This window comes from Oncorhynchus tshawytscha, linkage group LG04, assembly GCF_018296145.1.
Source record: "Oncorhynchus tshawytscha isolate Ot180627B linkage group LG04, Otsh_v2.0, whole genome shotgun sequence".
Lineage (NCBI taxonomy): Eukaryota > Metazoa > Chordata > Actinopteri > Salmoniformes > Salmonidae > Oncorhynchus > Oncorhynchus tshawytscha.
The window spans coordinates 65,739,698-65,764,204 of NC_056432.1; the positions used below are offsets into that span (position 1 = coordinate 65,739,698).

General features: G+C 43.4%; 1 protein-coding gene across 2 annotated transcripts; it reads left to right on the forward strand.

Annotated features, from left to right (window-relative positions):
• On the forward strand, positions 1-24,061 carry LOC112249587 (C-type lectin domain family 18 member A). Of its 2 annotated transcripts, none has more exons than XM_042321098.1 (12): positions 1-249; positions 1,088-1,179; positions 8,064-8,294; positions 8,553-8,650; positions 8,862-8,983; positions 12,441-12,548; positions 12,708-12,800; positions 14,479-14,585; positions 14,664-14,793; positions 14,931-15,027; positions 15,574-15,665; positions 23,574-24,061. In XM_042321098.1, the coding sequence occupies exons 1-12, from the start codon at positions 123-125 to the stop codon at positions 23,771-23,773; spliced, it is 1,497 nt and encodes a 498-aa protein (XP_042177032.1). In that variant the 5' UTR covers positions 1-122; the 3' UTR covers positions 23,774-24,061. The 2 variants fall into 2 exon arrangements, with proteins under 2 accessions (XP_042177032.1, XP_042177033.1); XM_042321099.1 differs by lacking the exon at positions 23,574-24,061 and adding an exon at positions 17,834-18,364 and having other exon boundaries at positions 5-249.
• The last annotated feature ends 446 nt before the right edge of the window (positions 24,062-24,507 follow it).

Genomic DNA, 24,507 nt, shown 5'->3' on the forward strand with positions numbered 1-24,507 from the left:
TGTGGGAAGGGGAGAGAGAGAGTGAGTGGGAGTGAAAGAGAGGGAGAGAAGAGGAGGGGAAAAGAGGGAGCCACTTGTCCACGAGGAGTTTAGAGTACTTGGCACGATTTACCTCAGTAGCAATGGGGCCTCTAACTGGTCCCTCGTGTCTGCTTCTGTTTTTCACGGTGACCCTCCAGACCCTGAACAGCACCCACGCGAATCGGATAATCACGGAGAAACCGGGCCGCGCTGATTCATCTGAGAGCGGTAAGAGTGCGCATCGCCTGTTCTGTGTTCGGCTTAGCGCTGGTCAGAGGAAAACATCAGTGGACCGATGCACGCGATACAGTATATGTGAAGAAAAGTGTGATTGTTTTTATTAACTTCTCTTGCAAAGACCCTGAGAGGGTCTGCTAACATTTTAGCAGACCCTCTCATCCAGTGCGATTTATCGTAATGCATACATTTTCACACTGGGAACCAGTGGGAATCGAACCCACAACCCTTGCGCCATGCTCTATCAACTGGACTAACCATACTGGACTAACTAACTCATTTTAAGCAGATACAACTTGTAAGTTGTCATCTGTTTCCTGCATTCCATCTTAACTTGTAAATTGCTCAAATGTGATTAGCATTTAGGCTAAACAGCCGTTAATATTCATTAGTAAATTATGCTATGCTATGTTTAATCAATATAACCTATGCGATTTTTCTTCTTTCCCAATAAAATAAAGAATGCTATAGGATTGTGAAAAATGTAAGATTTTGTTATATTTCTGTCAGAATCCTATTTGGGAAAAACCTCCTCAGTAAGGCTACAAGGCCTATATTTTGAATAGAGATATTAGTTATCCAATGATAGGCCATACACATTTCAGTTCTCCAAATGATAGGCCATACACATTTCAGTTCTCCAAATGATAGGCCATACAAAGTTGTTTAGCCTATGGCATGTACAGGCTGTGGATATACACTGTCCCAATGTTGTGGAGTGCTACTGTATCAGACCTTTCAGCCAACCCCCTTGCCCCCCTTACAGACACTTGCATTCCATTGCCATGGCGACCAGTCCTAAATAATTGTGTGCTTTTCTTTATTCCAGGACTTGGGTTGAAGGAGCATTTTCTGATTGTTACACAGCACAATAGGCTGCGCAGCTGGGTCACCCCCATGGCCGCTAACATGCAGAAAATGGTTAGTTGCCTTGCCTGCCTTTCATTATATTTCTTGTGTGTGTGTGTGTGTGTGTGTGCGTGTCAGTTTGTCTGTCTGTTTGTCTGTCTGCCCGTCTGATTGGGGAGGATAGGCTGGTCCTAGCTCTATGATGGCAACTTCTACCCGGAGCTGTAAGCAAATGTAACTATGCCGACTGCCGTGCTGCCATGCAGGCTGGCCCCTTTGAAACACATCACTGAGTTACATGGCTGCTGCTGCCTGCTGGACACCAAGGTCACCTGAAATAGAGCCCTGCCAGAAACCCTCCCCGTGCTCTTTCCCATGCTCCCAATTACAGTTTGTCACAGAGTCTGTCTCTTGGTTAACCGAGCCCTTGGTAAAGGCCCTCCATTTGATCCATGATTTATAACAAAGCTATATATTATATCCAAAGGTACTGTACAGATCAGTTGAAATCGTATCCTCATAAGTAGTCACAGTTCCTCCCTCTCTGAGGGTATCCCCATTTCCCCATCTCTAACAACTAAACAAAGGCAGCGACACCAGAGATTTCTCACAGGGTATCTTCTGTTGAAACGTTGATATTCCCAACAGTGAGAGACAGTGGGGATCAGTGTGTAAATGTAGACAGTGCATGTTCCAGTCACGGGGGCACTGACATCACAGCTGTTCTGTATGGTGCTGTCTGGCAGGGTGTTAATGCTGAAGGCCATAAGCACTGTGTGGGGTGGATCTGGGATCTGTCCCTGGGGCTCTGAGATAGATATATCTGTTAGGGACCAGGAGGATTACATGCTGTGTCTCTCTGTCTCTACTCAAACTAAAAGGCAGGATAGATGTTATATCAGTGTGTGTAGATGAAGTCAATGGCAGCGCCTCCCTGGTGGCTCAGTTAGATTTAGGGTTTCCTCACTTTTAGAATCGTTGTTTGCCCGCAGACTGACTAGTCATGTGAAAATTACAGCGACTAGTTGTATACAGTGCCTCAGCAAGTATTCATACCCCTTGACTTATTCTACATTTTGTTGTGTTACAGCCTGAATTCAAAATGGATTACATTTTTTTCTCCCTCTCACCCATCTACACACAATATCCCATAATGGCAAAGTGAAAACATGTTTTTAGAAATGTTTGCAAATGTATTGAAAATGAAATACAGACATATTTAATTGACATACGTATTCACACCCCTGAGTCAATACTTTGTAGAAGCACCTTTGGCAGCGATTACAGCAGAGAGTCTTTCTTGGTAGGTAAGTCTCAAAGAGCTTTCCACACCTGGATTGTGCAACATTTTCCCATTATTATTTTCATAATTATTCAAGCTCTGTCAAATTGGTTGTGAATTACAACTGGACAGCCATTTTCAGGCCATAGATTTTCAAGTAGATTTAAGTTAAAACTGTAACTCACTCACGGTTTCCTTCCTCTCCGGCATCTGAGTAAGGAAGGACGCCTGTATCTTTGTAGTGACTGGGTGTATTGATACACCATCCAAAGTGTAATTAATAACTTCACCCTGCTCAATGGGAAATTCAATGTCTGCTTTTTAATTTTTTTACCCATCTACCAATAGGTGCCCTTCTTTGCGAGGCTTTGGAAAACCTCCCTGATCTTTGTTGTTGAATCTGAGTTTGAAATTCACTGCTCGACTGAGGGACTTCACAGATAATTGTACGTGTGGGGTACAGAGATGAGGTAGTCATTCAAAAATCATGTTAAACACTATTATTGCACACAGTGTGAGTCCATGCAACTTATTATGTGACTTGTTAAGCACATTTTTACTCCGTACCTTATTTAGGCTTGCCATAACAAAGGGGTTGAATACTTATTGAGTCAAAATATTTCAGATTTTCATTTTTAATTAATATTTTTTAAATGATGGAGTATTGTGTGTAGGCCAGTGTCAAAACAGTCTCAATGTAATCAATTTTGAATTCAGGCTGTAACACAAAATGTGGAAAAAGTCAAGGAGTGTGAATACTTTCTGAAGGCAATGTAAATTAATCTTAACTGAACTTAATTGAACCTAATTGAAGAAGTTGTAGTTTTCATCACTGATTAGGTAATGCAGACTAACGGTCTCAGGAATAGTCTCATGATTTCCACTTAAACACTCAGATAAAGTGAGACAAAACAAGCATGTTACCCAAGGACTGAGTGAATAGTGTGGGTAGGCACTGTGCAGCCTGAAACAACACTAATGTGTGACAAGCCTCCAATGATAATCCCCCTGTTTGTTGAGTCAATGAGAACCACTGGGCATTTTCTCCATATCTGATGCCATCTATTTATCAGGGATCAAGGTAAGACTCAGATGCAGTCTGTCGAAGTAATAATGTTTATTGTGGCACAGGGGCAGGCAAAGACAGGCATTGGTTGAAAATCCAGGGTAAGGCAAAGGTACAGGAGGGCAGGTGGATTCAGGGTCAGGGAAAGGCAGAGTTCAGTAATCCAGAGGTGGAGCAAAGGTACAGGAGGGCAGGCAGACTCAGGGGGGCGGCTACAGGGTCAGGATAGGCAATGGTCAAAAACCAGGAGGACGAGGAAAGAGGCTGGGAAATGATAGGAGCTGACAGGACAAATGCTGGTAAGCTTCAATGAACAAGATGAACTGGCAACAAACAGACAGAGAACACAGGAATAAATACACAGGGATAATTGGGAAGAAGGGCGACACCTGGAGGCGGGTGGAGACAAGCATAAGGACAGGTGGAGACAAGCACAAGGAAAGGTGAAACAGATCAGGGTGTGACACTTTTACTGTGCCAGTCTTATCTCCCTTATCTCAAGCTTACATTGCATAAGGACAGAGGACAATCAGTGGATAATGAAACACAAAACAGTGGGGTTGAATAGTGTATGTCCTAGAGGCCTAATGGCTGTTTGGTCCAAAACCGTCACTTATCATAGATTGTGTTCTCAAAGCCCATGTACACAGATAGAGCAGAGTTCCTAGACTGCTGCTAAGCATCTGCAAACTGCACATAGCTGATAACACGTAATGAGAAAAAGAGGATGAGGATATTATCATGCTGCATTCAGGACTGTGGAATTACAGGTCATTTGCTTGCGAAGGCCGATGGAGGAATCCCGGGCGAGCTGAAGAGGCATATTAAGGAGCTTTCCTGATAAACGCTTAAAAGGCTCAGGGCTTTAGCTGCGTTTGTGATTCTCTTTGAGGAATTTCCACCCAGGCAGGGCAGCAGGCGTGGGTAAGTGCTGTCTCATTGTGTTGGTAAAGATATTATAGTGTGGCCCTGCAGCAGCCTCCCTCTTCTTCTTCTCTTCAGGAGATAAAAGAGCAGCGCTTCACAGTTTCACAAATGAGGCACTTCTCTCTCTGTACTCAGTCCATAACCTCTGGAGGTTCACCGAGGGCTGGGGAAGCCTGTCTGACAATAGAAGGTACATTGCTTCAAATACAGAAATGGAAATTAAGTATTTTCTTTTGGTGTAAGACAGGAGAGGGAGGCGTTTGTTTTACTTCTACTCGTTGCAGAAACTAATTTTCTCGTTGTAATGACGTCATTTCAAGTTTTGCATGCTGGTATGTGCGAGAGAAAGTGTATAGGCTATGTGTGCATCTGTAGCTAAGTCATTTACAGTACTTTAGGTCAAAGTTCAACCCACTTAATGTCTCCACTTAGCTGAGGACTCCCACGGCTAAAAGACAGTTTTGAGTGGGCATGAAAATATCGCCTGGGAAACAGTGTTCCTGCTGATTGTCACTTTGCTATTAAAAGCTCTGTGCTGTCTTGGCTTATTTTATGGACTGCACTCCTTGCCAACATCAATTCCTCAGCTATAAGTTGTTGACTTTACGGACCATAACAGAGTAAGACTCAACATACTCTTATGTCTGGTCTTTGCTCCACTCCTGTACTTACTTAAATGGAACATTCAAGAAGGGGACTTGCCCGGTGACCCTGCTCCCCTCTGGCACCATCAAAGTGTGCGCTAATGATTTTGACCAGAGGACATCAGGGGGAACAATGTGCTTAAAGGGGCTTAGCACAGACTCTTAATTAGCTGTCACTCCCCTGACATCTGGACATGCCTCCATTCATCAAACAACAAATGTCCTATGATGAGGAAGTAGTGCTAATGATGAAGTTAGTCCTACAGGAAGCAACATCATCCTTTCCAAGCTCTTTATAGTATGGCATGAATACTCCCATACACTGGGCCTGTTGTATTCTCTCCAATGTTTTCATGTGTCAGTCATAAGACCATCTGAGTTTTAGTAGGTATTTTCCTTAATAAATTGAAACACATATCTCCAGTTAGTGTTTCTGAGTGTTGAGAATCTCTTACTTCACTGCAAGGTTGAATAATTGACAAACGGGTCAGTGTTCCCTTTTAGAAGGCCCTTAAATATTAACACTAATGTGCCAGAGGAAGATTAACTTAAAAGGTGACAACATGAAGTACAAATCTTTTTCTGCATCATTGAAGGTCCCCAAGAACACACTAATATATCCTCACGTACATTTTTTACGAATTTGCAAACATTTTTAAAAGCCTGTTTTTGCTTTGTCATTATGGGGTATTGTGTGTAGATTGATGAGGGGGGAAAAACAATATCATCCATTTTAGAATTAGGCTGTAAAGTAACAAAATGTGTAAAAAGTGAAGGGGATCTGAGTACTTTCCGAATGCACTGTATGCTTATAAATGTGTCTACTGGGACACTGTTTAGACACTCAGTTCTTCATCTGCCTCAGTGCCTTGTTTCTCTTTAGTGGGTGGATATCCCTACTCAGTACTTGATACTGACAGGCCCATCATGTCTCTGACTGTACTGTGTCTTTAAGCATAACCCTGTGAGTCTGTCTATGTTGTAGCAGGCTCTGTGCAAGGAGAGGAGAGTATGTTAATAGGTGTGTGATGTTGGGGTTTCATTTGATCCCTCCACTTTAGAGAGACACACCTCTCACCAGACCAGGGCATTATTAAAGGATGCTAACCCGTCCAGACTGTCCCACCTGTGGTCCCCTACTCCCCACCCCCATTTACACCTACACTCCATGACCCCTTCTCCAACTCCCCTTACATCTCTCTCCCCCTACATCCCAGTCCACCAGTGTCTCTGTCCCTCCTCTCATAGTGAGAGGAGAGACATAGAGGAGCTCAATGGGTGTAACTTTTGTTGACAATTTCGATACCTTTTGGATACAAAACATGTTTTGTAAGGAGGATGGGATCCCCCAAAATCATTTTGATTCCTGGATCCTTTCACAGCATTATAAGGCTGCGTTGAGACAATGACTCATCAATATCCCAAGCCCAGCTCAATTATTCCCTACCATTGTGACACTGAGTTGTCATAATGCTTCAGCAAATGTACATTATACCAGGGGAATTGGTAGACAATGTAACTAACCTAATTTATGCTCCTCTAACTGACTTTGCTGAACCTACAGCTAATGTACTATGCAGTAATCATGTACCTATGATGAGATTCATACTGTTAGCACTGAGGCATTGTGCCCTAGTAGGAAGTCCACTGTGTGCAGCTCACCCTGCACTAACATAACATGAGCATATCTACTTCTGCAAAATTTTCCAGTAAAGCAATGAAAACAAGTAAGCATCCCATAAAAGTGCTCCAAATAGCCCACATTAACATATGTAGCTTAAGAAACAAGGTTCATGAAATCAATAATATGACATTCATATTATCGCTGAAACTCACTTAGATAATACCTTTGATGATACAGTGGTAGCAATACAAGGTTATAACATTTACAGAAAAGACAGAAATGCCAATGGTGGAGGTGCTGCTGTTTTATATTCAGAACCACATTCCTGTAAAGCTTAGAGAGGATCTCATGTTAAATACAGGTCTTCACAGTCCCCAAGTCCAGAACAGACTATGGGAGGCGCATAGTATTACATAGAGCCATGACTACATGGAACTCTATTCCATATCAAGTAACTGATGCAAGCAGTAAAATTAGATTTAAAAAACAGCTAAAAATACACTTTGTGAAACACCTGTGAAGAAACACTAACATAGGCACAGTCACATGCATACACACACACGAAAACATACTCACTATACACACACATGTACACATGGATTTTGTATTGTATATATGTGGTAGTGGTGGAGTAGGGGCCTGAGGGCACACAGTGTGCTGTGAATGTATTGCAATGTCTTTAAAATTGTATAACTGCCTTAATTGTGGTGGACCCCAGGAAGAGTAGCACTAATGGGGATCCATAATAAATACAAATACAGGGCTCGTACGCCACCTTGCTTAGCCGGAATCCTCCCCTAAGTGCACCAGCTTAGAAAGCAGAGATCACCTTTCAGCCTCCCAGGGTGTTCGCTGTTCACCATCCTGACTGTGTAGTTTATTTAGGACTGTCTTGTTTAAGATCAGGTACCATCACATGGCCTGTGCTGGCCTTTAGCGATGGATAGCACACTTGCTGTTGTTGATCTATTTAAGGCCTATGAGGATGAGATAGTGTACTCAGTGACCTAATGGTCAGCTGGCAGAGCAGCAGAGTCACTGTGCCATGGTCTGTGCTCATACAACCAACTTTCTTTATTTCTTTCTCTCCCATACTCCCACACAGTCTATCATTTTATCGATCTCCCCATCTGTCCCTGCCTAAATACCGCATCCATTTTAGGCTATCGATTTTCAGAGCCCTGCGACTAAGTCTTCAGAAGAAACCTTGTCAGTGAACATTAACAGTAGGAGGTTAAATGGAGAACCTGGCATGGGAGTGTCCCAAAAGCAAAATGTGTCCCTGAAAAAGAGCCCTTTAGGTCACAAAGAGAGGAAGTCGGTCTGTCACCCTCAGTCATGGGAAGGTAGTTCCCCATTGTATTCATTTAAACATGTGTGTGTGTTGTCTCCCCCTCTTCCCCATATCTTTAGGACTGGAGTGAGAAGCTGGTCAAACTTGCCCAGGAGAGGGCAAAGTCCTGCCACACAAATCCCGCTCCTCAGGACCAACTGCTCCGCCACATTGGCTGGAACACCCATCATTCAGCTCATGCTACCAGCTCATTTGCTGAGGTCATTGACTCATGGTTCGAGGAAGGGCGGGATTACATGTACCTGAGTGGGCAATGCAGAGAGAATGCTACCTGCCAACACTACACACAGGTAATGGTTAACAGTACTGGATCTGCCAACTGTGCAGCAACCCTAAGTAACTTCGTCAAAACAAGACGTCTTAATTCAACTCTCAATTCAATTTGAGTAATTGGCAGGATTGAGTTTATGTTGCCCACATGCCAATACATTGTGTCACCAATATACTCCCTTTCCCACTCTGTTTCTCTCCAACTCTGTCTGTGTGTCTGTCTGTCCGTCTGTCTGTCCGTCTGTCTCTCTCTCTCTCTCTCTCTCTCTCTGCTGTAGTTGGTGTGGGCCACCTCCAGTAATGTGGGCTGTGCCAGACAGTTGTGTCTGAGGGGTGATGCTCTCTGGGAACTGTTTGTCTGTGCATACTCCCCTGGGTAAGAACACTACTTATATACCTGATGTCAGACTTCTCCTCCTGTTTTAGTACTCAGCCTTTGTGTGTGTGTGTGTGTGTGTGTGTGTGTGTGTGTGTGTGTGTGTGTGTGTGTGTGTGTGTGTGTGTGTGTGTGTGTGTGTGTGTGTGTGTGTGTGTGTGTGTGTGTGTGTACACATATACATGTGTGTGTGTGATATGTCTCTCTGCAGGGGTAACTGGGAAGTGAATGGGAGGTTGGTGGTGCCCTATGTGGCTGGTTTCTCCTGTTCTCTCTGCACCTCTTCCATGTCAGGCTGCTTCAGACTGTGGGACCATGTGGGAGGACTGTGTGGTGAGACCCCTATAGAGAACACTCTCATTCATTAAAGGTAGACTCAGTGATATTATGTTGCCACGAGCAGCACCGCAGATATTGCGATGAGTGAGAGTATCTGCGCATGTGCACACTGTTACAGTGGTGAAGTTTAGCCTCGCACTTCAACGCTCTTACATGCGTTGCAAAATCAATTTTGAAATCCATGTTATTCAATTATTGCACCCACACTGCTCGCACGCACCAACGAGCGTCTGCGTTGCCAAGGGCTAAAATAGAACTCCTTTCTATTTCTGATGCAGATCGCACTGCAAGTCCTGCCTCTCCCATCTCCTCATTGGTTTATAGAAGCAGATACCCACGTGCTATCTCCTCATTGGTTATACCCTCGTGAGTGATTGAAAGACGAACTGTTTTGCCGGTTGTCATGGTAATACTATGAAAGTGTGGATGCCAATCACCATATAAGTTCAAAGATGAAAAAGCCTGGAGGGAGGAGAGATGACTAGAAACGATTCGGTTGGCCGATTTATGTGTAGATTAATTGTCGGAGTAGAGGACCTTGTGCATTTCAGGTAAAATAACAACTCAATGTTTATATCCCAGGACAAATTAGCTAGCAACAGCAAGCTAGCTAAATAGGACAAATTAGCTAGCAAGTGCAGGCTAACTAGCTAAATTGCCATACATGTTTAATGCTTTTCAACCTGTCCCCAAATTCATGTAATTGGTTCAGAGTTTGTTTTGATATTTTAACCTGCGTGTCGTGGTCGCGTTTGGTGTAGGGGGATAAAATAAATGTATGCGCGATGGCGCACACGTGCAGCCTGTTTGGGCTCTGTGTTCTTTTTTTTCTTCTTTTTTTCTTTTCTTTTTTTTGAGGGAGGATCAGCTTAATATGGCGGAAAGAATGTTGCTTCCAATGTAATTGTCTGCATCATTTCCAATCCCCCATATTTTTTGGGCAAATATATATATCCATACACGCATGCATACATATACATACACATACCTATATAGACATACATACTTTTAAAAAGAATATACCTTTATTGTTATTCCCCGCAAACCCTTCCGCCGATCCCCCAATTGGAGTAAACTAATAAACACTTCTGCTTCTACCTTCAATTTATACATTTTATACACATTTTACAGACACAGTCTACTTTACAATAGTTCTCTCTTGTTTGTTCTTAGTCCTTCCTCTATTTCTGATGTCCATCCAGTTTGATTTCTATTTGTAACTATGCTATTTCACAGAAGTTCCGAACCTATATACATTTTACAGATCCCGTATGTATTGTTTATCTTGTTATTAGTCCCACCCTTCAGCTCCATTCAACCCCTCCCATCTATCTTTCAACATCATCCATTTCGGATTTCTATTTACCATATATTTTTCAACTGTGCTGTGATGCTTCACAAAATAATTGAACCTTCCTATTCTCATAGATTCGTAGATTCTACAGATTGTAAATAAATAAAAAATGTTTCGCTAAAATAATTCTTATATTATTGATTGATTGACTATGGCTTTTCAAATCACCCATTATTGCTATCTGTAGCATTAGTTCTAGGCAAATGTTGCAATTCTTCAGCCATTCCTGGACCTATGACCAAAAACCAGCTACATATGGACAATACCAAAATAAATGATCTAATGTCTATGCCTCCTCACAGCAGAATCTGCAGAGCTGGGAAGATTGTATCCCCCATATATATAACATTCTATTAGTTGCAAGAATTTTATATAGTAATTTATATTGAAAAATGTTAAGTTTTGAATCCGGCGTTGTTTTGCGTATCAATTCATAAACCATGTGCCATGGAATGGGTACATGAAAATCTCTTCCCAACTATTTTGCAATTTATATGGCACAGCTGTCATTTTTTTGGTCCTTAAATGAAATTGGTAAATGTTTTTATTTATCACACTTTTCTTTAACCATTTATGTTCTTTAATACAGGGCCGACATACAAGTTCCTTACTTTTCCCCTTCTACTTGCCTCTTCCATTTTTGTGGTAATGCTGCAATTAGTTGGTTGTAATTTGGGGTAGAGCAGACATTTCCATATGTCTGTGTTAGCTGCATGTGTGACATAACTCCACCAGTCCTATTTATATAATTCACTAAAATTATCCCTTTTTTAAACATTTCTTCGATAAATACAGTTTTTTAATCAATTAGTATATTTGAATTCAACCACAATATATGTTGTACTATTTGTTCCGTCCTTTCACGTGGATTAAACTGAATTTGCAACCAACTTTCTAAGGCTTGTTTAAAAAAGAAAGATATTTTGGAGATTGTTTCCTTTTCAAACAACCCAAAGTGAGCAGGTGTAATCTGAATAAAGGGAAAAAGGCCCTTCCTGAATATAGGATGAGACATTTGTACCAATTGACTAGAGAACCAGTTTGGATTTAAGTATAACTTTTGTATGACTGATGCCTTTAGTGAGAGGTCTAATGCTTTAATATTTAATCATTTCTGCCCACCAAATTCATATTCTGTATATAAATTGGCCCTTTTAATTTTATCTGGCTTGCCGTTCCAAATAAAATTGAATATTTTTTGTTCATATAATTTAAAAAGCAGGTCACTAGGTGTAGGCAAAACCATAAGCAAATAGGTAAACTGTGATATAACTAAGGAGTTAATCAGGGTGATTTTTCCACAAATAGACAGGTATTTTCCTTTCCATGGTAGCAAGATCTTATCTATTTTTGCTAACTTTCTATAAAAATGTATTGGAGTGAAATCATTTCTTTCTTTTGGGATTTGTATACCGAGTATGTCCACATCCCCGTCAGACCATTTAATTGGTAAACTACATGGTAATGTAAAATGTGCATTTTTTTGTGATCCAATATGTAATACATCATTTGGTTTTAATCCAGAGAGGTTAGCCAAAGTATCTAGATCCTCTAAGAGGCCGGGGAGAGATTCTAATTGTGGTTTTAAAAGAAAACATGAAGCATCAGAGTGCAATGACACCTTAGTTTATAAGCTCCGTGTTAGTTGTTGCTGAAATTGACCCACTATGCTGTTTATTTTGTGAACATATGTCATATAAATTAGTCTATCTTTAAATTAGGGAAAAATGTTAGCATTTTAATCATATTAGCTGTTCCTTACTCAAAGTAGTATCTATTTCAACCAACTCTGTTCTCGACAGATTTTTTTCTTAGAATCTCTTTAGTGCACTAAAAGCAACGTATCACCTCTATTGAGGATGACAGTTCATTATCTATTTTGAGCCAAAGACGTTAAGTGTATTTTTTGCCTCACTTAAAATATTGTCATGTGCAGGGGTTTTCACCTAATCCGGTTTAACAGTATAGCCAACACTTAACCACTTACCATGCAATTATGGCCTTGTCAGATAACAAGCACCAACTGGAGGCTAAATGTATTCATGAAAAAATGAAGATTTTAAGCAAAGGTATTTAGAAAATGTATCTGTGTTCCAGAGACCCCCAGGAACCCATGTCGTATGAGCTGTGGGCAGCATGGTCGTCTGAACATCTCCTCCTGCCAGTGTCATTGTGGACCTAGATTCACTGGACGATTCTGTCAGGGTACCAGTCTATGTGCCTGTGTTTACCAGTCTGACAGTCTACTACAGTTATTATTATCTCTGTGTGTCTGACTAGCCATGCTCTGCAGTGTGTGTGTTCAGGTATCTCTGTAGGTGCATCATGGTTGATATACTGTATGTGACTGTGTGTGTGTTTCAGTGCGCTGCAGTGTGAAGTGTGTGCACGGCCGCTACAAGGAAGAGGAGTGCTCCTGCAAGTGTGATGTTGGTTATGGGGGTGCTGAGTGTGCAGGTGAGTGTGATGTTGGTTATGTGGGTGCTGAGTGTGATGTTGGTTATGGGGGTGCTGAGTGTGATGTTGGTTATGGGGGTGCTGAGTGTGATGTTGTTTATGGGGGTGCTGAGTGTGATGTTGTTTATGGGGGTGCTGAGTGTGATGTTGGTTATGGGGGTGCTGAGTGTGATGTTGTTTATGGGGGTGCTGAGTGTGATGTTGGTTATGTGGGTGCTGAGTGTGATGTTGGTTATGGGGGTGCTGAGTGTGATGTTGTTTATGGGGGTGCTGAGTGTGATGTTGGTTATGTGGGTGCTGAGTGTGATGTTGGTTATGGGGTGCTGAGTGTGATGTTGGTTATGGGGGTGCTGAGTGTGATGTTGGTTATGGGGGTGCTGAGTGTGATGTTGGTTATGGGGGTGCTGAGTGTGATGTTGTTTATGGGGGTGCTGAGTGTGATGTTGGTTATGGGGGTGCTGAGTGTGATGTTGTTTATGGGGGTGCTGAGTGTGATGTTGTTTATGGGGGTGCTGAGTGTGATGTTGTTTATGGGGGTGCTGAGTGTGATGTTGTTTATGGGGGTGCTGAGTGTGATGTTGGTTATGGGGGTGCTGAGTGTGATGTTGTTTATGGGGGTGCTGAGTGTGATGTTGTTTAAGGGGGTGCTGAGTGTGCAGGTGAGTGTGTATGTGTGTGGGAATCAGGGTTGTGGTCAATTCTATTTTAATTCCAGTCAATCCATGAGTTACATTGAAATTCCAATTCTTTACTGTTTGAATTTAAATGTAATTGACCCCAACCCTGGTGGGAATAAGTTTATGTAGCTAATGTGGCACTGTCTCACCATTACTTTTAACCAGAATGAACCAGACTCCTGTCATCATTGTATCTAAGCCAATGCACCCTTTTTCTATTAAGCTTCAGCCTGATTAGATTCAAGTTGTATCTGCTAGTTTGAGCCAGTATGGATTCCAATGTTTACTGTGTTATCAAGCCATATGCATCTCAGGGGTTTTTCTTGTTTGGGCAAAAGATTTTCCTCCATCCTCTCTTCTTTGTCCTCTCTCCCTCCATCCTCTCTCCTCCTTGACCTGGAAACCGATAAGTGATCGAGTGGTCGAGCAGTGTGTCAATTCGTCAGTAGGAAGAGTGTCCTCCCCTCCTCGATAGCCACCTTTCATCGATGATACTTGTGTATCCTACCGCGGAAGAGTTTTGAAGTCTGTCACACCCCCTCCCTTTGAATCAGCTTTTGTTTTGTCAGAGACTAAGAACATGCACACATTGAAAAACAATATGCTACTCATTGTTTTATCTATAAAATATCTTCCACAACTCACTTAATTTCTTTTGATCACTTTACACATTTATTATGGGATCCACCTCTGTAAACATCATTTGCCTATTGACGCACAATTGTTGAAGGACCGTCTCATTTCAAGCGATTGCATTTTCATCCACCTTCACTCTGCTTGCCGACTCTCCTCGATTAACTTTGATGTTTTCAAAAGGAGGCGAGTGAGGACGGAGGAGAGAGCACGTAGGAGTTGAGCAAGTCAAAATGATAAAAAGGTCGTAGTGTTTATTGTGACCACAATGGACTGCGGTCTATACATTGAGTTTGAGCCAAGCTGGATGGTCAGTGCCTGGTGTCTCCTTTACTGAGGCCTAATGTATGTTGCTTATGTTTCTGTAGAGAAGCAGCAGTTTCCCTTCCACAGCTGTGACGTGAGGATAGATGGAGAGTGCTTCATGGTGTCTCCAGAGGTCGACACCTACTATGGAGCCAAGACCCGCTGTCAGGTTAGAGAGAGTGAGAGTGAGAGAGTGTGAGTGAGTGAGTGTGTGTAACCCATATTGTGGTATGTGTTTGGACCCCAGGAGCGAGGGGGGATTCTGGCCCAGATCCACAACCAGAAAGTTCAGGATATCCTCACATTTTACCTCAGCCAGCTGGAGCCCAGCAACGAGGTCACAGACCCTGACTTTGAGACACGCAACTTCTGGATCGGTACGTCACTTTCACTGTCCTTCTATACGTACAGCCAAATAGCTTTGACAGACTGACTTTGGGAGTTTGTGTGAGCAGCATTGAGATATCTAAAGGTGAGATAAGGATAAGCGTAAGGTTGTGTGTATTGTGTCCAGGGCTGACATATAAACACCTGAAGGACTCTTTCCGCTGGGACTCAGGAGAAATCCCCACATACAACAGCTTCGCCTTTGGACAGCCTAACAACCTGGGGTGAGAGAGTCATAACTATTGACAACTTAATGATAATAGTAACAACAATTATAACTTTGTATTATCACGTCACCTTGTTGAATGGATAATCATAAAATAATATTATTGTAGTCAGAATCTACAGTAAGCAGGTGGAATGAGGCACTCCACTATATTTTTTACTGGAATGAACATATTGATACCGTCATGGTTATTCTATATTGTGTAGAACACAGGTATAGTCTCACGTAGCCTAACATTATCACCTCACCCTCTGTGTCAGGAGGAGAGAAGCCTGGGCCCATACCCACAAAGCATCTCAGAGTAGGAGTGCTGATTTAGGATCAGTTTTTCCTTTTAGATCAAATGAATATGATTATATGGACAGATCCTAGATCAGCACACCTTATCTGAGATGCTTTGTGGATACGGGCCCTGGACATTGAGGCTACTGTGTTTGAAAGCAGAACTGTTATTTACTGTCTGACCACCAGATGTCTCTGTGTCCCGTCTCTCCATCTCACTCTTCCTCCCTCTCTCCTCTCCCTTGTGTCTCTCTCCCTGCAGCTTTGGGAACTGTGTGGAGCTGCAGGCTTCCAGCGCCTTCAACTGGAACGACCAGCGCTGTAAAACACGCAACCGACACATCTGCCAGTACGGTGAGAGAACACAACTCTATGAGAGACAGAAAGAGACAAAGAGAAGTGAAAAGAGAGGGAGGGAGAGAGAGGTAGAGAGAAACACAGAGATGCTGAGATATTCTAATCAAGGGAATCTGTCCTCACACTGCATCCAGACTCATTACCATTAGATGTAGCATTCACTGATATATCTTAAAACTCTCTAAACCTGCAGGTGGTTTAAAACACCTGTTGGACATTGACATCACCATGACAACAGATTAAGAGAGAGACTGACAGCAGCTCGTAAAAAATCCTGACATACCTGGTCTCTCTGGCTGAGGGATACTGGAGTGAGTGTTCAGTATAAAACCCGAACAGAGAACACATAAACACATCACAGCCCTAACTCCTGATCTGGGTGCTGTGTTTACCGTCTGTGTTTATTAGTGAGAGGCTGTGTGACACGGCCCAAGCGTTTTAATGATACACTCAGCCGGAATCAATGGCACTCAGGGCTCCTCATAAAGAGCCTTCTAGAGATCGATATACGTCAGGCCTACAATGGCACCAAGTGTCTAAACACACACACACATTTCTCCCCTCTATAATTCACCTGTGTGATTGATTCAGAATTGGAGGGTGGTATTGTTTGTTTGGTTTTGGTTAATTGTGTGTGTTCTAGGCAGGTGGCGAGCGCTGCAATCTCATATTGATCATCCAGGGTTGTACTAATCCAGTCAGTGTTGCTAGACGTTTTTAACAGCTCACCGTTTAAAAGCTCTGAATCTCCTGGTGCCGATTGATGGAAAACCATCGGTTCTCTCTTCTTATAGAGAGAGAAGCCTTTGTGTAGAGAGGGGTCAGTAAAGAGGATTGGAGAGGAGTGTGTGTGTGGGTGGGTGGGTGGGTGGGTGGGACCAGAGCTCAAAGTGGAGTGATAAGGCTGGTGAAAACAGAACACATATGAGAACACAGCTGGACTAGCTGGGATCATGTTTAGCTCAATCCCCTCTACACAAGCACGCTAAAACAAAAGATTCATTGGAGCAACAAAGAGTGAAATGAATGGATTTGACTGTGATTAATAGCTCCCCTACACACACACACTCTCTCTCTCTCTCTCTCGTACCCCCCTGAAGGTATAATCGTGAAGCTGCATTGATGTGTTCTGTTAATTGGCAACAAAATGATAAGTGGAAGCACAGGGAGCCTGAGGGGTCCACACAATTACCCAGATACAGTGTGTGTGTGTGTGTGTGTGTATAGTTCCATTTTGGGCCCTCATTGCCCAAAATGAAAACAAGGCCCAATGAGAGATTACTAGAAAATAGTTTTGTGTGCGTGTGTGCACGCTTGTTTGGACTCGTGTATATATGGTGTTTGTGTGCACGTGGGTATGTACTGTATGTGTGTGGGTTTGTACAGTGTGTGTGGTTTGGGTGTGTATACAGTATGTGTGGTGTGTGTGTTCACGTGGGTGTGTACCATATGCGTGGTGTGTGGGTGCACGTGGGTGTGTACAGTGTGTGGTGTGTGGTTGTGTACAGTATGTGTGGGTGCACGTGGGTGTGTACAGTATGTGTGGGTGCACGTGGGTGTGTACAGTATGTGTGGTGTGTGGGTGCACAGTATGTGTGGTGTGTACAGTATGTGTGGTGTGTGGGTGTGTACCGTATGTGTGGTGTGTGTGTGTGTACACGTGGGTGTGTACAGTATGTGTGGTGTGTGTACAGTATGTGTGTGGGTGTATACAGTATGTGTGGTGTGTGTACAGTATGTGTGGTGTGTGTACAGTATGTGTGGTGTGTGTACAGTATGTGTGGTGTATGGGTGTGTACAGTATGTGTGGTGTGTGTACAGTATGTGTGTGGGTGTGTACAGTATGTGTGGGTGTGTACAGTATGTGTGGTGTGTGGGTGTGTACAGTATGTGTGGTGTGTGGGTGTGTACAGTATGTGTGGTGTGTTGGTGTGTACAGTATGTGTGGTGTGTGGGTGTGTACAGTATGAGTCTATAGAGAAAAGGTGCTCCATTATTAGCCTCCTCTGCTGTGTTGTAGAATATTAATGTTCTCTGCACACTCACGTCTGAATGGAGCCCAGGCTACGATTACTGGGGATTTGGGATACATTCCATACCATTTATTCCCTCTACTCTGTCTGTCTCTATTCCTCCTCTGTGTGTGTGTGTGTGTACGTCCACAGGTCCAGAGCACATAGCCCTGTGGGAGGTTGGTCGGTGATGAACTCGGCACTCGAGGGTGGAGAGCACAGCATTGGAGGGGTTGGGGAGGTGGGTTTTTTGGGCCGTTCGTTGGACCCTGTCTGGGTGTGTCAAGCAGAAGCTGGTCTTATTGGTCTTATTTCATCCAGTATTTTTCACGCTAACCCTTGTTGCACATATCCCCTGTTGCTGGTCAGGACTGGGCCTGTCTATCCAGTGCAGGAAAAAAGCACACAATGGGAGAACTTCCAAACCAACAGAGTTTGAGCTCAACTGTAGATGGTCCATGGCAGCACAAATCTGTTTTGTACTGTACTGTTTTTTGTATTGCATATTATTTTTTTCAGACTTAGCTAAATTATGATTCATTTGGATGTTTGCCATAACTGCCTCCCTTCATTGTCAGTTTGATTGTACAATTCTCCCCAATGCACTGAATGTACAGTACCATGACAACCACTATTTTTGCTTTCTCAATCATCCAGTAAGTGAATTAAAACGGTTTGCTACAATGTGTTGTAGGGTATTTTTTCAGACTGGGTAATTCTATTGGTCTCTGTGAGTGTGTATGGTTTTTAGTGATACTTTTGTGTTCTAGTATGTGAGTGTTTGTTTGGAATTGTTTGTGAACGTGGCACTGTGATGTGTGTCCTACACTAGTTTGGGAAGAGGCCAGTTTTACTCCTGTGTGTTGGGAGCGTCTCTGAGGTGACATCACAGACAGTGTCCAGCAATCCCTATGGACCAGGGATGAGTGTGTTCAGCTGTCTGGCAGGCAGCACTAGGAGGGGAGAGGGGGATGAGGGTGGGAGGATGAGGGGAGGAGTCGGCTGCAGAGAGAGGGATTAAACCAACCTGCAGTGGAATCATGCAAATGAACAAAGCTGGGAGAAGGTCACCAGGTTAACAGGTGGGCAGTGGAGGAGGAAGACGAGCAACAGTGTGTGTGTGTTTACCATACCTGCATTAATCAGTGGTGTTAATGCCAAGCTCCACTGCGTAGCCGCGCTGCCACTCAACAGCTGATTGGTACAAAAGACAAAACTACTGAAATAGTTGTTTTTAAAATGGAAGTACAATCACCCATATTCACCACACAGAAATCAGCCTTGAGAAATCCCTATGAATTTACAGTAAAGAATACAGGGAGGCATTTTGACTTACAGTTGTTCATAGTCGGGGTTGTTCTGCTCTACATTGAACAAACTGATAACGTGGTATTGATTGTAGATGCAGTGAGAAATGTAGATACTGTGTTCATGTGATAGGCATGCCTGCCATAATGCAGATGAAACTGGTTTTCGAGCTTCTAACTGTTTGTATGACAATGCGTGTGCTGTGACTGAGTCTTGATTTACATGTATTCATGTAATGTGTGTGGGTGCACTAGGGCTGGCTGATAATGCCTTTTCACTTATGGGCAATTCATGATATACAGTATCTAGATTATTTTAAGGTTTTTCTAGCTAAGCTTTGTTGTACAATTAAAGGTCAAATACACTGCATTTCAAACAGTCAGCAATAATCGAATGGGCTTGTGAAATTGACTAGGCTATATATAATTACTTTATCTAAATAGTTTAACTGGCTTTTTTTGCAATAATCACTGATCTGGCTTTCAAGTCTGTCTATGAGAAAGCCATTTTTGTTAAAAACCGTGCATAGTGTACATTCACTAATAATGACTAACGTAGCAGGCGTTATATAAAATGAACACAGGTCTCAAACTAATCTTTATATTTCCAGTTGTTTTGCTAGCTTACAAGGCAAAACCGTTCATTTGTCATGAACACATCCTTCTGTCCGTCTCCAACTGTTTGAACAGCATGTCAGCCTGTCCACTGTCATTCTGTGCAGAGCATTACATTTCCAGAATCAATGTTCATTGAGACTCCAGTTTAAGAGACGTTGAGACATAAAAAGAGTATCAATACCTTCTACTCTATTACAGTAAAATAATATCTCAATGGGTTTCTGTGTCCATATGACCGATTCTGTTGGACCACCAAACTTCAAATGCAAATAGCGTGTTGAAACCGCTTATCAGAGAGGAAGAAGTGATGTCACCTTTGTTGTTTTGGGAGGCAGGGGGAGGGGCTTGGTGTGTGTGTGTAAATGGGAAGGTGCACACCGCCAGAGTTATAATGATGAGATACTCATGTCTCCACCCTAACAATGGGAGTCATTGTCCCAAAGGTGGGAAGGACGGCGACAAGCTTAGGTCCAAAATAAGCCCGTAGAAACGCATAGAGTTTATTTTGGACAGATTCTGGAGAGAGTGAAACGTCTCGCTCTGCCTCTTCCTCTCTGACACGGCACAGAACGAGTGAATGAGACGAGACCAAAAAGACAACATGAGGACATAAACGTTCATTAAAGCGAAAATGTAATACAGGCATTTGGAATATCGAAAACGTACATTTGAATGAACCAAATGAATGTGATCGCACAGCCATAGCGTGCACTGGATATACTACTGTATGTGTGTATCATGTATGTTACAGAAAGTGTGTTTGCCCATGTTCTATACGTGTGTGTGTGTATGAGAGTACCTTCACGTGTGTGTGTGTGTGTGTGTGTGTGTGTGTGTGTGTATGAGAGTACCTTCACGTGTGTGTGTGTGTGTGTGTGTGTGTGTGTGTGTGTGTGTGTGTGTGTGTGACTGTGCGCAAATGCTCCATGTGAGAGACAGAGCCCTATCCTAGAGCCAGTGTTAGCGTGGCTGTCCGGCCTGCAGCCCGCTGGTCTCATGGTGCCCTCTGATAAGCTGGCGCCGTAGCTCGCCTCAGAATGGAGGCAGTGCCAGTGGAATTAGCTCCCATTGTCATGGTAATAACAGTGATATTACTGCCCTAGTCCGCCACCGACCCACCATTGTAAGGAAACAGGAATGCAATTTCTCCTGGGGCAGCGAGCGGAAGGAGGATGACAATTACTGTTGTGTGTGAGAGGGAAAGTCTCTAAATGACTCTCCATTCAAGCAAGGCCAATGGGCCAGGAGCCAATTAAAGAGGGAGCAGGGGAAGAGCAGCATCCCCAAAACCCACAGCTCTTACACGCACACACACACACACACACACACTCGAGCATACACACATGTTAAGAGGGACAGACTGAGGCACTTCTTTCTCATTGTCAAACACAAGCACGCACGCACACACACACACTCACACAACACCCCCCAACTGAATTCTCTCAGATACACACATGCATAACTCTAGCGGAGTCTGATTTAACCTTACACCGAGTCTCGTTTAAATATTTGGGTTTGTGGACTTCATAATGAGGTGGGGGTTCGTCTGAGCTGCATGGATCACCTCCCACAGACACCATTCGTCATGATTAAACGCTCCTGTGGTGTTTATGGGATCAGATAGTCTCCTCTGATTCCTACAGATATTTATCTACACAACGAAGTGCCGTGTGAATCACCATGGAGGAAGCCAGGGGTAAAAATAGTGACGCCGTTCACTGCTCTCTTTCACAGAAGAAGAATAAAGTACCTGAATAGCAGCGTAGTGGTAGTGTAGCTGGCGGCATGTGGAGGAGATATGTGGGCCTTTCAGCGGGGAGGAGAGCTCCAGATTAGTCTGGTTAAACCAGCGGCTGATAATCAGCCACAACAATAGAGCCAATTACTCAGAGCTCACAGATAACTGAGCTCCCCTTCAGACCCAACCCTTCCTCTCCTCTTCTCCGCTATGGCTCATTTATTCTGGAGGTGTTTCTCTCTCTGTCCTTCTATTACTTTTTCTATTATATTCACTCGCTCTGTTCCTCATTCTTGCTTCTCTCTCCCTCCTTTTACATCCCTTTCTCTCTCTCTCTCTCTCTCTCTCTCCCATCTTTTCCATCCCTTTCTCTCTCCCACCTTTTCCATCCCTTTCTCTCTCCCACCTTTTCCATCTCTCTCTCTCTCTTTCCTCTCTCTCTCTTTCCTCTCTCTCTCTCTCTCTCTCTCTCTCTCTCTCTCTCTCTCTCTCTCTCTCCCACCTTTTCCATCTCTCTCTCTTTCCTCTCTCTCTCCTCTCTCTCTCTCTCTCTCTTTCCCCTCTCTCCTATCTCTCTCTCCTCTCTCTTTCCTCTCTCTCTCTCTCTCGCTCTTTCCTCTCTCTTTCACCTCTCTTTCTCCTCTCTCTTTCCTCTCTCTCCTCTCTCTCTCTTTCCTCCTCTCTCTTTCTCCTCTCTCCTCTCTCTTTCACCTCTCTCTCTCCTCTCTCTTTCCCCTCTTTCCTCTCTCTTTCTCCTCTCTCTCCTCTCTCTTTCCCCTCTCTCTCTTTCCTCTCTCTCTCTCTCTCTCTCTCCCACCGTTTCCATCTCTCTCTCTTTCCTCTCTCTCTCCTCTCTCTTTCCCCTCTCTCTCTCCTCTCTCTCCTCCTTCTCTCTCTTCTTTCTCTCTCTCCTCTCTCTCTCCTCTCTCCTCTCTCTCTCTGGGTGTATAAGTATGTCAAAGCAGCAGGGCTACTGAAGGCTGCAATCAGTAGTCAATTAAAGCATTTTAAATTCCAATGGTAATGAGGGCTCCAATGCCCACCTGCAACGAGGGGGTGAGAGAGAGATGTTTGATTACAACTCTTATGGGGAGGTTGATGGTAGGGGATATAGACATTAGCAGACAAGGCCTATAGAGTTAGCATAAACCTATGTCCCTCCAGTTATTGGGGGATGCAGTGTGTTCTGGTTTTCATCCCTACCTTTTACTAACTGATTAAGACCTGAGACAGCAGGTGAGTGGATTCTCCAACCAATCAATGGCCCTGATTGCCCAATTAAGGGCCACCATCAGAGACTATTTATTTGTTTATTTAGCTAGGCAGGTCAGTTAAGAACAAATTATTATTTAAAATTCCGTTCAGGGGCAGAATGACATTTTTACCTTGTTAGCTCAGGTATTTGATCTAGCAACCTTTCGGTTACTGGTCCAACGCTCTAACCACTAGGCTACCTGCCGCCCCAGTGCTGCCCCCGACGTTCACCCAGATGTGAACCCCTTGTCCCCTGTATAACCTCAATGTGTTTGGGAGAACTAGTTGAAGAGTAAATAACATGCCACTGCTCAGAGAAACACTCTACTGTATAGGATAGGTTGATACGGTTGCATCTTTATTTCTCTCCAAGGTACTAATGCATTTCTCATGTATTTCCCAGCCCTCCAAATCCATACACACAAAGCCAATTATATGGTTATGGGGAGAGAGAATTATCAGGGCCCACTGCCTAATAGGAACAGTAACTAATTTTAGCCCAAACCAATAACTGAATCTATTCAAAAGGGGAGCTTGTGAATACGCTACAGTTCCCCTCATCATTAAACCGATATCTTTTAGCCCTTTATCTACATTATGGGAACATGTTCTCTCTATTCTCTCTTCCTTCTGTCTTTGTCTACTCCTCTCTTTATTGCAGAACGAGCGCCCGGCACATTGCATTTGGATGCCAGATGAACTTTGATAAGAGTTAATGAGAAAGCAGCATTGTGCTGTGAGGACAGAATGGCCCTGGCTGCTCTTGAGAGCCTCCTCACCACGAGATGGAGAGAAAAGAACTGCCCACTCCAGCTAGTGTATGTCTGGCAATAGGAGGGGGGAGGAACAGGAAGAGGTCGGATGATAACGGGGAGGGGGGAGGAACCGTACGTTTTCAGTCGGTGACCACTTTGTCTTGTTATTAACCATTTGACTTACTCTCCCTCTGTTTACATGTTCTCCTTCACGGCTGCAGGTTTTATCTCAAAATGGCGTCCCACGTCCTCAGAATCTACAGCAGCTAACCTGGATGGGACCTCTAACCACACTCTTTATAAGAGGGTCGTGTTCATCTCAGGCCAAGATATTCAACTTGCACTGGAGTGGGACATGGGAAATAGAGTCGATTGGTTTGCTTTAGATGCATTAGTTCCACCTGATGATATTAAGCCATGATAGACAGACTAGGCTCGTTGCAACTCATAGAACTCATAATTCTCCTAAGCAAAGTATAAAATCTATTTATTTTAATGAGCATCTCTCATGACTTTTTGTTTTTCCAACGTTTAGTCCCAGTGTCTTTATGGACATTATGGACATTGAGAACATTTCAGAATGTCCATGAGCCTCTACTGTGAAGATAATGGATTTGATCTGCTGTTTACTTCATCCCAATAAAATCTTCCTTTGCATTTGATTTTTCAACACTTAATGGCCCCAAGGAGGATACGAAATCATCGTCAGCCTCCGATCAGATCAAAATAAAATCAGTTGCAAGCATTCTTCTGTTAAATGTGGTCTAACTTGGAATGCTGTGTGTTTGTGTGTGTTTGTGTGTGTGGAAAGAAAAGATGGCGAGGCAGGGAGAGACAGGGCTCGTCTCAGACACGCCAGAGAGGCTAATGTATCTCTTCAGCCCTCTGATTAGAACCATTTATTGGAGAGGGAGGGAGGAGAGGGGAGGATGAAGAGATGAGGAGTGTTGGAGAGTGGGAGGGATACAGAGATAGACGAGAAGAGTAGAGTGAAAGTGGGATGTGGAGGAGAAGGAGTGGAGAAACAAGGAGATGGGGAGAAGCAAGGAAAGAAGGAGTGAGATAGAGGAGTGAGGGAGGAAGCAAAAACATGGAGCGGAGCGTGAGGCAGAAACAGGGGAGATGGGAGGGGAAAAGAGAAGCGATAAGAGGAGG